We start from the raw sequence: 15,399 nt of genomic DNA on the forward strand, positions 1-15,399 counted from the left end.
GACCTAACCCACTCTTTCCGCCAAACCCCCCAATAAATCCATGCTCAGAAGTGTTTATGATAAGCAAACTACAATACTCAATTACCGAATGACAAGGCATACCTTTATGTTCGGGAGGCCCACCTTCAAACATATGATCATGGCAGATGGGTGAGGGACCACATGCTTGGCTCAAGTGGCGGAGAAATGGCACAATGAGCTAGATAGTGGCTGTAAGGGACTGCTGGTTGTTGGCTGAGGACCATCTTGGAGAAAAAAAAAATTCTCCTAAGGATATCACCCACAAAATGGTGGGTAATAAATTATAAAACCATTCCGCCCTCCTTGGCAAATCTGGAAATTAAACTTGGCCCTCTGGAACAAGAATTCGACCCTTCGCAAAAAGGAAGAATATCGGTATTCACCCAACACTCCTAGAAATTGTAGCTCGACCCATGGCAAGGAACTAGGAACCCTTGAGGAATTTCGACCCTCACAAAATCTGTTAATTTTTGCAACTGCGGTCAAATTCCACCTTAGACAGTTCAAATGACTGAGATGATGATTGCATTAGATTCCTCTTTTTGAGAGGACCAAGATCGACCTAAAGATCACCTTATTTGGATAAGCAAAAGTTGGTTTTTAAATTTATTTATTCACTCATGTATATTGGGTTAGGTCGGCCCTAAGCACATGTGAAATTGGACAGGTTGGCTTCAACCCAAGTGGACCCTCATGAAAGCCTATAAATATAAGAGACCTTAAGCTATTTGGACACAATTGATCAAAGCCATCTTCTCTTCTCTTATTGACTTGGTTCACACAGGTTTGTCGAAGGAAAGTTTGCGCAAGGGTCCGAAATCTCAGCGATGAAGCTTACACTAATCTAGAGTTTTCGGATTCTTGGACGCTGGCATAGAGCTGAGCATTTTAGTCCCTGGACGCTGGTACACAGTGGTCAAGACAACGTCTAGAGAGCCCTAGGCGCTAGCACAGAAGCCTATGGGAGTGTCTAGGGTTTCAGAGGCAGATTTGGAGGTGTTGGTTCTCGGACGCTTGCACAGAGTGGTCCTAAGAGCGTCTAGGTTGTCCTGGATGCACGCACAGTAACTAGAATGGAGCGTCTAGGGGTTTGGAGTAGATCTGGTGAGTTGGTCCCCGGACGCTCGCATAGAATGGTCTAGGGAGTGTTTGGCCTACCATAGATGTTGACATACAGTTCACAGAGAGCGTCCAGGATTGTTATAGATGCTCGCACAACTCCTCCTACCCGTGTCCGGGACTCAAAGATGAGATTTCAGTATTCCGAAGGTCTAGGTTAACATTTTTAATTTTGATTGAAGTAGCAGGTATCTCTATTTCTTCAGAATTTTATTGTTGTTCTATTTTCTACTTGATTTGATGGTTGATCTAGTGTTTGCAGAAAATCTCTTTGGTTCTCATTGAGCATTTGGGGATAGTCTTCGGTTGGACCAGCCAACTCCCAACACATATTTTCTGAAGACCCTACTTCATATAAGGCTCAAGATTTATCTAACAATAATCTTTTTATTGAATTGAGGCTTCTGTGATCCATAATATTTTTAAGAAGAGTTTCAGCGTAAATCACATGTAGAAAACCTTTGTCGACGCATTTCGAACCAACTAGTGTGGTTCATCGTCAGGACAAATTGAGGAGTCAGATCATAGCTGTGAGTTAAATAGGGAGATCTGCTCTTCCAAAGGGCTAGGTGTGACCATTAACGGCTATAAAAACGGCTAAATTATATAATTGTATTCTAATGTTAATTGAGGGTCAATAGTAATATAATATAAAGTCTTCAGCGTTAGCAGAGCATGCGGAAAAGACCAAGCATCAGGTTTGTATTGAGGAGGCCAAGGTTATTGCCAATGTTGCGCAGTTCCATCACTGTAAATTCAGGGAAGCCATTGAGATTGAAAGGAGGCCAAACAATCTCAATAGAGATGACGGCTGGAAGATCAGTAGTTGCTGGATCCCTGCCCTTTCTTCCTAGTCTAGCCTTCCCCTACCTCCCCCTCCTCCCTTGTTTGACCTTTTCTAGCTTTCTATATTTTCCCCTTTCTTATCCCGTATCCTTCTCCATCCTCTTGGTTTCTCCTTTGGTTAATTTTTGGTCATATTCTTGACCATCTTGTTGTTGTTGTTGTTGTTGTTTTTCTTTTTTCAATTTGTTTACCGTTTTTTGTTTTTTTTTGTTTAACTCTCGTTCTATTATTTTTATTAATAACACCTTATCATTAAGATCTTAATATTATCATCCCTAGATCTATTAGATGGCTTCTCTTATAATTTTTAATTTTATGTTCTTTACCCTTACCTTGATCCAAAATTATTATTAATATTATTATTTTTTATTTATTTATTTATTTTATTTTAGTTATTTATTTACTTTTTTTAACTAACACTTATAAATAAAATTTCTTAACTAACAATTAAAAATAATTTATTAATTCTATTGAATAATAAATTTTTTCAACTAACAATTAAAAATAATTTATTAATTCTATTTAATAATTTTTTATTATTTCCAAAAAAAAACCTCGACCTTGATTTTTAATTTATTTAAATATATTAAAAAAGAATTAATTAATAACCAAATTATTATTTTTTAATAAAATGTTATGGAGACCCCTTTACACCTTGGTTGACTTTGAACTTAAATAATTAAATTAATTAAATAAATTAATTACCAATAAAATTTATAAATGAAATAGTATAAGATTCAAATATATAATATGTTATAATATATATATTATTGAATATTTAAAAATAAAAATGAAATAGTACAAGATTCTATTATTTAATACATTAATGATTATATAAATTATTGAATTATTTATTACGAATATAATGAGTTACTTTGACTTTATATTATATTACTATTGACCCTTAATTAACATTAGAATATTATTATATAATTTAGCCGTTTTTATAGCCGTTAATGGTTACACCTAGCCGTTTGGAAGAGCTGCTCTCCCTATTTAACTCGCAGCTATGATCTGACTCCTCAACTTGTCCCAACGATGAACCACACTAGTTGGTTCGAAACACATCAACAAAGGTTTTCTACATGTGATTTATGCTGAAACTCTTCTTAAAGATAATATTTCTACTGCAGGGTGTTTTTGGGCTAGTACTTTTCTAAAATTTCAAAATCTTTAAATATTTTGTGGAAATTTTCATAGTTCTGGCTATTAAGAGCCTTAAATGATTAGATCTGAGAGCGGAGTTGGACTCATACTCCTCACATCTGATAGATCTGTAAACTATTTGTATAGATCTGTTATTTACTTGTGTAGATTTAAAATTTTGTAACATAATTTTGAATTTTAACACTTGGGTTTTGGGATTTTCTCTGTTTTTGTACATATTGGGTATTAGGTTTTTCTCTTTTCACTTGTGCAGGAATAGATCTGAGAAATCAGCTAAGAAAATCTTCAGATCTGAGCTATATCTAGACCCTGGAGGGCAAGATTTGGGCTCAAAGATTGTTTGCAGGAATAGATCTGGGAAATCATGTAATGACCCATCTTTAATATAGAGAGCACAAGAATATTAGCATGCATACGGTGCATGCATATGATAGCTACATATACATGTATTGCATGTACTGCACTATTATATATATTTTAAATTGACTATAAATGTTGAATATCACAACACTGCTTCAGATAGAAGTTACACCCTCACCCATCACCAAACATATTGCTTAATGCGCCATAATTAAGGAGAAAATACCTTAAATAATTTCAAGGATATCCAACACCTTATTGTACCCTCTTATTTATTAATAAAATGTCTCAGCAATGTAGTTTCTAGCTTTAAAATGGTGTTATGATGCTTGAGTATTTTTCAGTGTGTTTTTGGTTATGTTTGCTTTGTTTATAATTGTATATTTCCATTAGGAATATTACAGAAACTGGCGATCCTCTACAAGATAATCTGGACAAAAATTAGTGAGACAAATTTCGTCTCACCTGACACTGATCCAACTCCAAAACTGGCACAAACAAGCCACTCGAACTGCCCTTGCGTCGGCCTTTGCGTAGGCCAAACTCGCACTGCCTGGAAGCTACTTTGATCAAGACGTCCAACCAAACTCTACCTTTGAGAATGACTCACTCGTCCTTTTGGAATTTTTCTCGGCCTTCAACAAATAAATCAACCCTCACTCTAGTTGAATCGAACTCCTCCTCTCAAGCTTCCTGCGCAGTCCTTGTGTAGGCTCACTAAGGAAAAGTCAACCATCATGCAACTGACTTTACAGTATTGGAATCTCCTCTGGAATCACTGTCTCTGCCTGTCACTGACTCTGCTTCCCCTTTGTATCGAACTCCTCTTCCTTGGTCAGCTGTTGTTGCTAGATAGCTCGATCTGCCAAGGAAAATTGATCTCAAGTGTGTTTTTCTCCAACCCCATCGACCTGCTCTTATAATCTCTGGTTGGCTCACTAATGGCCATGATTAAATCCCCATCAATGACTAAGATTATTTCTTAGTCGATCCATGTGAGTTTCTAGATAAATCTCACTTTTCTCAATTAATTGCTATTAATTAATCACTTTTCCTAAGTTAGGCTTAGGAAAATTTTATTAATGACTACTTAACTTAATTGAGCCATCTCTAGGTGTTTTCTCCTGAATGTTTTCTGGGGTTTTGGAGTTCTTGTGTCTCTAAGCCTCTCTGACTAAAGTCGAGACTAGAACACCTGTCCGACTCTACCCAATCATCAAAAACTAACACTCCCTCTTAGCAAGGAGGGTGTTTTAGATGATCTCATAACATCCTCCCACACACGTTGCTGATGTCTGACAATTGTGACAACTTGCCACTGCCCATCAAGCCACTACGCAACTCTGATTCGTCTGCTACTCTGAGCTGAACCAACTTGCATCTACGTTACTGCTGACCCTGCACTGTACGCCATGTACTGTTGCTAACTCTGCTTTGCACTGTAACTGATCTCATGGTGCTGTTGCAACTTCAACTACTACAATTGAGAGATAATACTTTGAACCATCTGTGCCCACGTAGTGGCTCCGCATTTGCCTCTTGAGTCTATGACTGCTACTAGCGTATGCACTGCCCACTGAGTAACTATCTGCGTTGCGACTGCTCTGCACCCCTCAACATCTGACTGCAATTGTCCCTCAAGTTCTGACTGCGCCAACCTCAACACTGATCCGTTTGCTATTGAATAATGTGGTCCCATGTAGCAAGGGTATTGATCCATGAGGAAACACATGCTCAATGCTAAACACCTATCTGATGCTCTCCTCGAAGGATCTTGCCCAACTCTACGCAACTTTGGAGCTTAGAGCTGAATGTCTCCTTGCCTCTCTCCTGGAGGTATACCTGCATACAAGGCGAAGTTTTCCTCCAACCTGGAGGACAACTGGTCAATCTCTGTCGAAGCTGCTGCTTGCTCCTACTTCTCCTTCTTCCTCTGAGGACACGGTATTGTAGTGACCAAACTTGCCACACCTGAAGCATTTGATATTCAACAAATCCTTCTTCTTTTCTCCTCCTTGTGAGCCTTGTCCTTGATTGGGAGCTTTCTTTGCCTCTCCCTTTGACGTAAGGGCTACGTTCTCCTCCTCCTCCACACTCTTCAATCTTCTGCTGCTGCCACCGAGATTACTCTTGAGTAGAGCAAGTTGCATCTCCTCCTACATGAAATCTGCTCACAATTGATCCCAACTTGGTAGCTGATCTCATCCATTAATACCTTGGACGAAAGTAGCCCACTCCTCGGTGAAACTGTTGTTAGCTACATGCACCAGTTTAGTATCTTGGGGTGTCTCTCCAACTGTGGCAAGCTCATTCTAGATATCCTGAATCCTGGTGAGGTAGGGGGTAACTCCTCCTCCCATCTCCATCCTGGTGGTTCTCAACTTCTCCTTTAGGAACATCTCACAATTCCTGGAAGGATTCTGGTAGAGTGCTATGAGAGCATCCCACATTTCTTTGGCTGTATTCTTGAGCCCAATGTGTGAGATTACTTGATCTCAAACTCCATTGAGAATCAACTGCTTCGCCTTGGCCATCTCCTTATTGTAATTCTCTAGCTGCTGCAAGTCTGTCGGTACGACTACAACCCTCTTTGCATACGTCTTGAGATCATGCTCGTCTAGCAGGAAAGTCATCTTGGCTTTCTAGATACAATAATTCAAGGCTCCATCTAGCCTATCTTGATCTCGAAGTCCTGTCGAGGCCATTTTCTGCAAAACCCATAACTAGGAAATAAACAAGAATTTCCTCTTGTCCTGCTCTCCTACTTGTACTCCTTCCTGGAATACACAGAACTCCTACTACTGCCTCGCTCTGCCTTCAACTGCTCCCTGAGACAACTCGCTCAGTCTTCCAGATGTTTTCTGCTAGACACTGGCACATGAATTGCAATCTCAACAACTCAAACTGGCTAGTCTAACAAACTTACCTGACCTTCTGCAACTGGAAATAAAGAACTTCCTTCAGAAAATTGAATCTGGAAGCACTCTGAGAAAAATCCCACTCTGTGCTATTTCTCTTCCAGTTGGCGTCGATTCCGCTATTGCAAACACTGCTGCAAATTACTGCGCCCTGATATACTCAATGCTAATGTTGATATGCTTATTGGAACTGCTTCTCGGCATCACCACTGTCTGCTGGAATTGCTACTGGAAAAATCAGTCTCCTCCTGCCACATGCAACTGCTACTGGACAAATCGATCTCTTCCTGCCACCTGTAACTGGGGAATCGAATCCCTGTCCAGCAATTCGCACTGCCTGGCCAGCCTGTGCGCAGACCTAGAAGAAATTCTCTCAGACTCCCTCTGAACTGCGAAATTTCTCTCACTTCGTCTTTGAGCCTCTGATTTGTCAATCTTGCTTTGATACCATGTGAAATTTTCCCTAAATTGCAGCAACTAGAAATTTATTATTCTAACTGATTAAATATTTAGTTTATTTGCTATGACAAACAATGAATAAATCACATTGCAATTCTTCAAAAATAAAATCGCCGCAAAAATATAATGCTGCAAACTGACAAAATGCTAGCACACACATAAAAATTTGACATAATTATTTTTGGACAAATGTCCTCAGAAAAAACAATGTGGGAAAACTAGTGCAACAGATGAGGGTTTTATCATTATATGCAGTAGTGAAATTTGATTACAATTTGGATCCCCAAAACTGACAATCCTCTACAAGATAATTTGGCCAAAAATTAGTGAGACAAACTTTGTCACACTCGACACTAATCCAACTCCAAAACTAGCACAAAGAGGCCACACTACTGCCCCTGCGTCAACCTCTGCACTGCCTCTGTGCAGGCCAAACTTGCACTTCCTAAAAGCTGACCTCATCAAGATGTCCAACCCAACTCAACCTCTGAGAATGACTCGCTTGGCCTTCTGGAATTTCTCTTGGCCTCCAGCAACTGAATCGACCCTCACTCTGGCTGAATCAAACTCCTCTGAAGCATCCTGCGCAGTCTCTGCACAACCTCACTGAGGAAAACTCGACCCTCATGCAACTGACTCTCCGGAACTGGAATCTCCTCCAGAATCACTGTCTTTGCCCTGCGATGACTTTGCTTCCCCTCTGGCTCAAACTCCTCTTCCCTGCTCAGCGGCTGCTGCTGGATAAGTCGATTTGCCAAGGAAAATCGATCTCAAGTGTGTCTATCTCCAACCCCATCGACCTCCTCTTATGATCTCTCGTTGGCTCCCAATGAGCATGATTAAATCCCCATCAACAGCTAAGATCATTTCTAAGTCTGTCCATGTGAGTTTCTAGAGAAATCTCACCTTTCTCAATTAATTGCTGTTAATTAATCTCTTTTCCTAAGTTAGACTTGGGAAATTTTTAATTATTGACTAATTAACTTAATTGAGCCATCTCTAGGTGTTTTTTCTTGAAACTTTTTCTTGGTTCTTGGAGTACTTCTGTTTCTAAGCCTATTTGATCAAAATCGAGACTAGAACACCTGTCTGATGCTACCCAATCATCAAAAACTAACATAGTCTTGATCCTGCTATCACCCTTTATATAATCTTTCACTTTTATAAATTTGTTTTGCTAAAATTAACTTCTCGTTTTTCACCTTGAGATTTCGTGACATAACTTCAGAAATCGTATGTTAGGAAGTCCCTCTCTAATTGGAGAAGAGCCACTTTAAAGGGCAGGAGTGGGTTGTGGTGACATTGGATAATCCCTCCAAGTTTCCCTTAGGTTTTCACCGAGTGGATTGGGACTTTTCCCATTAGGTAAGAGTTTATGTGGTAATGATCACCAGCATAAGGGTCGATTTGCTATTACAGAGTCATATTTTCTTCTATAGACTCTTCCTTATTCAAGGAGGCTGACTTTGATTTTGCTTCTATGAGGCTGCCATCATATTTTCTGCTATGAATTAGTATTTTTACCTTGTCCTATATTTAGTTTGACTCAGGATAACCACAGAGGCCATGACAGATCAGAAGACAAAAGAGCTGAAAGAATGGTGTAAGCTGAAATCCTTGATGCATATGTGTAGATCCTTTGAATAATGATATGAGATTCTGCTGCTAGAAATTGATTTGAGTGAGGTGGATCTAACTTTGTTTGAGCATGTCCCTGCAGAGCACGTTGAGAGAATGAGAGAATGTTGAGGGAAAGGACATTTTATTGAATTCTCTGAATGTTTTTATAGTTAAGATGCAAGGCTACATTTATGGACTAGCCTCTCATTTTATTAACTAATTGATTACTAAGGGAGAGCTTTTACATTAATAGGAAAAGGTTTATGTTGAGTAATCACCGTCATTTAAGACGTATGACATTTAATGCTAGCCTACTACTGCATATGGTTCTGCAGATAAGATTTTCATTACATTAACATGTTTTATTAACTCCCCAGGCAAAATCAAAATTCGGGTATATTGTCTTGGGACTGGAACTTAGATGGACAACATTCTACTTACCATGCTCTCTTCCCACGGGCATGGACAGTATATGATGGTAATACTCAGCTGAAGATTTATGCATTCTATCTGCTGGTAGAAATTATTTTTTGAATTTTTCCTTGGAGATCTGTTTAATTTGTTGTCTTCAAACAGGTGAGCCAGACCCTGAGCTAAAAATCACCTCCCGACAGATTTCTCCTTTTATTCCTCACAACTACAAAGAGAGTAGTTTACCAGTAGCTGTATTCTCTTACACGGTGAGTGACCATCCATTCTTATTGTGACATCTAAGTATAGCCAACTTTTGAAATATCTTCCCACGCTAATTCAGTGTAATTGTTGTTTTCGCTGGACTCGCTTGGGCTATTCAGCTAAAAAATACAGGGAAAACTACTGCAAATGTCAGCTTGCTTTTCACTTGGACTGTAAGTTCATTGATCTATAGCAGAACCCACAAAAACACATTATCTGTAATCCAAGTCTTCTTGGTGACATGTTTTTATTCTCTACATTTTGTAATTTTCATGGTGCATGATGCTTATATCCTTTCAGTTAAAGTTACAATACCATTAAATTTGCATTAATTGATGGAAAAAACTACTGATCTAATTGTTTAGTCTTAATCATCATTTTGATGGAATTCAACTGTATTTATTTATTGTGTATCATGTGTATTATCCATTTTAGAAGAGCAATGAAAATTCATTGCAAGGCATATAGTATAAGGAATAAAGATGCATAATATTTAGGGCCTTTGATTGTCACTTCTACCTCAATAATCAAGCCTGCCCATCTAGTTGTCAAAAAACACTATTACTTCTAGACCCTGCATTTTTAGATTTGTGATTCTTGAGCCTTTTCTGCTTATGTTCTCTGAATTAACTTCAAGCTAAATCAATCTAGAGGATTACCTTTCTTTGGCTAAGATTATGCAGGTTAGAGGTATATAATTTGTCATAATCACCCAAAATCTTGCATTTTGTCTCATCCACAAATCTGTCTAGGACATTCATACGGTTTGTCATGTAAAGCAGTTGTTGCAGGCAGTCCCCACACAATTCATGTAACAGTTTTGAAAATAGATAGCCGCACAAACTATATATAAATGACATCTAATGATACCACATGCTCTGGATGGTGTGAGCTGGGTGGTTAAAAAAACCAAGATCTTTTGGGTCCATGGATCTGTAGCACTCTGCCACACATGTCTGAGCCTATGTTGGCCTTAGTTTTCTCTGAGCTCACATCAGCTTGGGTCAGTGAAGTTCCTTTCCCATGTCATACCTGGTATGCTCTAAGCTCACATTAGCCTAGGTATACCAGGGAGTTTCTTTCTCGTGTTTACTCTGTGCTCCCATAGAACCAAACTAGTTTGTGCTAGCTTGCATATGGGTTAGCTCGTTCCCTTCTTCCCCTACTTCAACATGTGGTTGGCCTTACTTTCCCTAGCTTGAGTTTGACCTTGTGTTGTTGACCCTTGTGAACTCATGTGCCTTTGCCCCTTGTACTTGACCTCTATTCTTGCTCAGCATCTACTCCACTCTCTTAGCTTCCACGTTCTAGCTTTGAGAACAGACCTTAGGTCGCATCCCACTGCACAAGCAGACACATGCCCACTGCATTTTGAATAAACCCCCCATTGCTCTGTGAACAGGATCTCCTCTTGCTCAACCTAGACCTGCCTATTTTTGTGGGAGGACACATTTTTGGGATGCATTTAAGCTTGGTGTTGATGAACATCATAGCAGTCGGCCCCAACATAACGTGGGTCTGCCCCGGCATGATAGCAAATACAACTACATTAAAAAACCCCACCTTTTTGAAGGGAAATCTGAGTCTGTACACCATGACAACCTGACGACTATCCACTAGTTCTTAATCCCTTGAAGGAAGTGTCAATCATGGCAGAGGAAATCAAAATCCTTTTAGAAACCATTAAACAAATGGGGGACAGGGTTGAGAAAGTAAAGCTAGGAAACGAATATTTGAAATAGCATTTACATGTACTTGAGGACAAAAAATCCAAGCTCATGGCCTTTAAGTAACGGGAAACCTCCATAAAGAGATGATACTATCAAATATAAACAAACTATGGTAATTTTACAGCAAGAAAATTGGAAATTTGAGTGGCTGCCCATGAATGGTCCATACAGAAAAAAGTTGACCACTAGAAATCCTGGCTCTAGTGGTTAAAGGGAAGAAAGCTCCCTGGATTGTGGAGAAGATAGTACATGCAGGTTTTGAAGACTAAGCATGTTTTTCCAGGGATGTCTTGTCCAAAAATACTGGTGTAAATTGTGTGATTGGTTTCTCATATATTTCCTGTAATTTCATTTTTGTGATTGGTGTTGTTTATGTTGTTAATTGTTACCTCCCGTAGAAGAATTAATTTGCTGTGAATACGCAATAGGAAATAATTAAATGGGTTAATAGCACCTTCTAGGTAGCCAGAAATTTCACATGGTATCAGAGCAGTGAAATGTTGAGGTCATTGGTGATTTGAGTGTGAGGGTTTCGAAGGAGAAATCGAAGGATTTATCACACATATTTTCTCTTTAGATCTATGCAGATTTATTGGGGTTTATTGTTCAAGGGTTTCAAAAATGGCTTTAGCTGGATTGAGGGATCAAGATAGATTTGATGGTGCATCGGACTTTGGTATCTGGAAATCTAGAATTTTATTATTGCATGAGGAGCATGGACTGAAGGAGTACGCTACAACAATTGTTGCCATACTAATAGATTTGATGCAGTTAGTCACCTATCGCAAGGAGGATGCCAAGGCTAGGCATATTATCTAGGATGGGGTTAAAGATTACATCATTCCCCATATTGCAGAATTGGATACAACCAAGAAGATGTGGGATGCCATCTTGAAGTTGTTCTAGAATGCTATTGTAAACATGACGCTGATCCTTAGAGAGAAGCTAAGAAACACCAAAATGAACAGGAAAGAAGGCGTGGTCAGTTACCTCACCAATATCAATCTTGTCAAGAATAAGTTAGTAGCTGTTGGAGAGAAGATAGATGATGATGCGCTTGTGAGCATTGCTTTAAATGGGTGTTCAATGCAGTGCAGTGTGTTTGTCAAAGTGATCAATGGAAGACAAGACATACCTAACTAGGATTATTTGTGGAGCGATTTCACTCAGTAAGAGCTTAGGTTGAGCCTTATGAATGGCAGCAACAGTAAAATCTAGAAGCGTGAGGATGACGAGAATGTTGCTTTTGTGGGAAATGGCAAAGCCAAGAAGGGCTCAAGCAAAGGGCCTAACTCCAAGGGAGAGAAGAAAAAGAAGGACTTGAGTAAAGTCAAGTGTTTTGCATGCGGTTAGCATCGACGCTATGTCGGCGAATGTTCGAACAGGAAGAAGGGTGACAAGAAGAAGAAACATCAGACAACATCTTTAGTGGATATTGACGAATTGTCTTCATTAATTGAAGATGAATTCACTCTCATGGCTTGTTTATCTAGCTCGACCACCACATGAGTTTGGTATATTGACAGTGGGGCATCATGTCATATGACAAGGGTTAGAGAGTATTTCTCTAGCTACAAAGCCGAGGAGATAGGTTTCCAGATTTAAATGGGAAACAAGTCCAAGTGTACTCCAATTGGGAGAGGGACAATTACGTTTCAGAAGGAGTCAGGAAAGAGTACTAATGTTACAAATGTGTTGCATGTGCCAGGTTCAGGAATGAGCTTGATTTCAGTTTTGCTCTTCACGATATGGAGTACGACGTATACTTTCGAGGACAGAAGGTGTACATAAAACACCAGGATTGGAAGTCAGTAAAGGAGATTTGAGTGACAAGCAACAAGTTGTAGTTGGATGCCCCAAAGGCACTAGTGAGCAACAACAATAATAGACATATAGTCATATTCATCATGGAGCACTTAAGTTGCTCCAAAAGAGACCGTGACAGGTGTTTCAGAAGTAAGCGCAAAACATGATGACTTGTGCAGAGGCTGCGTACTTGGGAATTTCCCAAAGGTAGCATTTCAGGGAGTGACGATAGAGCCAAGGGTGTTCTAGATTTGATACATACCGTGGGCCATTGTCCACTAAATCTCTCAGGGGTTATGAGTATTTCGTGACCTTTACTAATGACTTCTCTAGGAAGACCTAGATTTACTTCTTGAAGACAAGGGATAAAGTCTTTAGTCGCTTCTAAGAGTTTAAGGCTCTTATGGAGAACTCGACAGACAAGAGATAAAGGTTCTTCAGACAGATAATGGAGGCGAGTACATCGAGAAAGCCTTCAAGGATTTTTGTGCAAAGGAAGGAATCAAGAGGGAATGGGAAACTTCACACAACTCGCAGCAGAATGGGGTTGTAGAAAGAAAGAACATGACGATAGTTGAAGCAGCAAGGGCCATGCTATATGATCAGGACATGCCTATATATCTCTGGGAAGGGGCATGTAGCACAACAATGTACATTCAGAATAGGGCCTCATACAAGGTGTTGGGAAAGGTGACACCTGAGAAGGCATTTATAGGAAAGAAGCAAGAAGTTGGGCATTTTAGGATTTTTGGGAGTATCGCATTTTGTCACATTCCAGATGAGAAGTGCACCAAGCTAGATTTTACTGCAGAGAAGGGTTATTTCGTTGGTTACAGTTAAACCTCCAAGGCATACAACATGTATATTCTTGTTAGCAGGAAGATCATCATGAGATGGGACATAAAGTTACAGGAGGAGAAATCCTTCACGGGATCTAGCAAGTTACCAATGGTTAGTTGATCAGAGTCTGCTAACAGAAGCTCCAAGTGATGATCAGGGATCTCAGGCTCAGCACACAAGGATTAGTATAGTGGCAGTACGGGCACAGGTATAGGTGTTGCAAAGAGTTCACAACATGTGGAGTAGCAACAGGATGAGGAGCTTGAAGCTCCACCCACCATAAGTGGGAGGAGGAATTGAGAGGTACTTTAGACATTGAGAGATGTGCAAGAGTTTATGGAAGCTTCTAGAATGAGCACCAGGGACAAGAGACCGCTAGAGAGATATTTAGGGTACAAAGCGTTGATGAGTGAGCTCATTGACAATGAGTCTTCTAGCTATCATGAGGCTGCACAACCCCAGGTGTGGCAGGATGCGATGGTGGAGTATAACTCCATCATGTTGAATGATGTATGGGAGGTGGTGCCTAGACCGTTGGATAGAGCAGTGGTTGGTTTCCACTGGATCTATAAGATCAAGCACGTCGCAAATGGCAACATAGAAAATTTCAAGGCAAGGTTCGTAGCCAAGGGGTTCTCTCAGAAGGAGCGAATAGATTATGAAGAGATGTTTGCTCTAGTGGCCAGTTATACTTCCATTAGGGTCGTGATCTCACTTGCAACATAGATGGGATGACAGATCCATCATATGAATGCCAAGAATGTGTTCTTGACGCATGGGAGGGAGACCCATGTAAGCGGGTTGAAGAGAGTGTTATACAGACTCAAGCAAAGTCCCAGACCATGGTATGCTTGGATTGACAACTACTTGCAGGAAATGGGCTTTATGAAGAGTGAGGCAGATTCAAATGTCTACTATCTCATTGTTAGAGGTGAACCACTCTTTCTCATTTTATATGTGGATCTATTTTTGATTGTTACTAGGGCTCATACAGGACTACAAGAGGGAATTAGCAGCAAATTTCGACATGAAGGATTTGGGATTGATTTATTGTTTTCTAGGACTCAAGGTGTGGTAGACAGATGGGGAGATCTTCCTTGGTTAAGGGAGATATGCTATGGAGATTTTGAAGAAATTCAGGATGTTGGACTGTAGACCCATGTCTACACTTATGATAACCAATTGGAAAAAGATTAATGCATTGAATCAGGAGGTAGTGGACCCCACCTTGTATAGACAACTTATTGGCTCTCTCATGTATTTGGTCAGCACAAGGCTAGGCATTTGCTTTGTGGTCAACACTCTTTGTTAACCCATGGTGGAACCAAAGAGAGTGCATTGGACAATAGCAAAGCATGTGTTGCGGTATCTACAAGATACAATTGAGTATGGGTTGAGGTATACTTAGGGTGATGGTGTCAGGTTGATGGGATATACTGATCCAGACTAGGCAAGTAATGCAGTGGACAGGAAAACACCTTACGGTGTTGCTTTAGCATGGGATCAGGGGTTGTTTCTTGGTACAACAGAAAGCAAAAGTTTGTTACATTAAGTTTTGCAAAGGCAAAATAATGTTGAGAAATCCAAAGGGTGGCAGTTAATTGATTTCTCTTATTATGACATTATCTTGTGATGCTTTTCGTTATTATTATTAGATTTTTCAATTTATCTTTTCTTATCATCAAGACTAATGCCAAACAACAAATAGAAGAGGACACACGATTTCAAACAACATCATTTTAGCCTTAACAAGTTAAGGTTTTCATGATTATACCAAAACCCCAAACATGACATCATCAACAAAAACTTCAAATAACATTTCTCAATAACCTTAAGCA

The 15,399-nt window shown here is 39.7% G+C and overlaps 1 protein-coding gene across 2 annotated transcripts in view; it reads left to right on the plus strand.

Moving 5' to 3' along the window:
* The window catches only part of LOC149228808 (uncharacterized), a 235,008-nt gene that overhangs the window by 86,170 nt on the left and 133,439 nt on the right, over positions 1–15,399 (plus strand). For both annotated transcript variants that reach the window (XM_089378372.1, XM_089378373.1), the window contains exons 9-11: positions 8,888–8,988; positions 9,087–9,190; positions 9,305–9,358. In XM_089378372.1, the coding sequence (XP_089234498.1) occupies positions 8,888–8,988; positions 9,087–9,190; positions 9,305–9,358 (259 nt within the window). The remainder of the gene's footprint in view (positions 1–8,887; positions 8,989–9,086; positions 9,191–9,304; positions 9,359–15,399) is intronic.

Source organism: Pinus tabuliformis, chromosome J, assembly GCF_031772625.1.
Source record: "Pinus tabuliformis cultivar Carrire ecotype Pingquan chromosome J, CPIR1, whole genome shotgun sequence".
Classification (NCBI taxonomy): Eukaryota; Viridiplantae; Streptophyta; class Pinopsida; order Pinales; family Pinaceae; genus Pinus; species Pinus tabuliformis.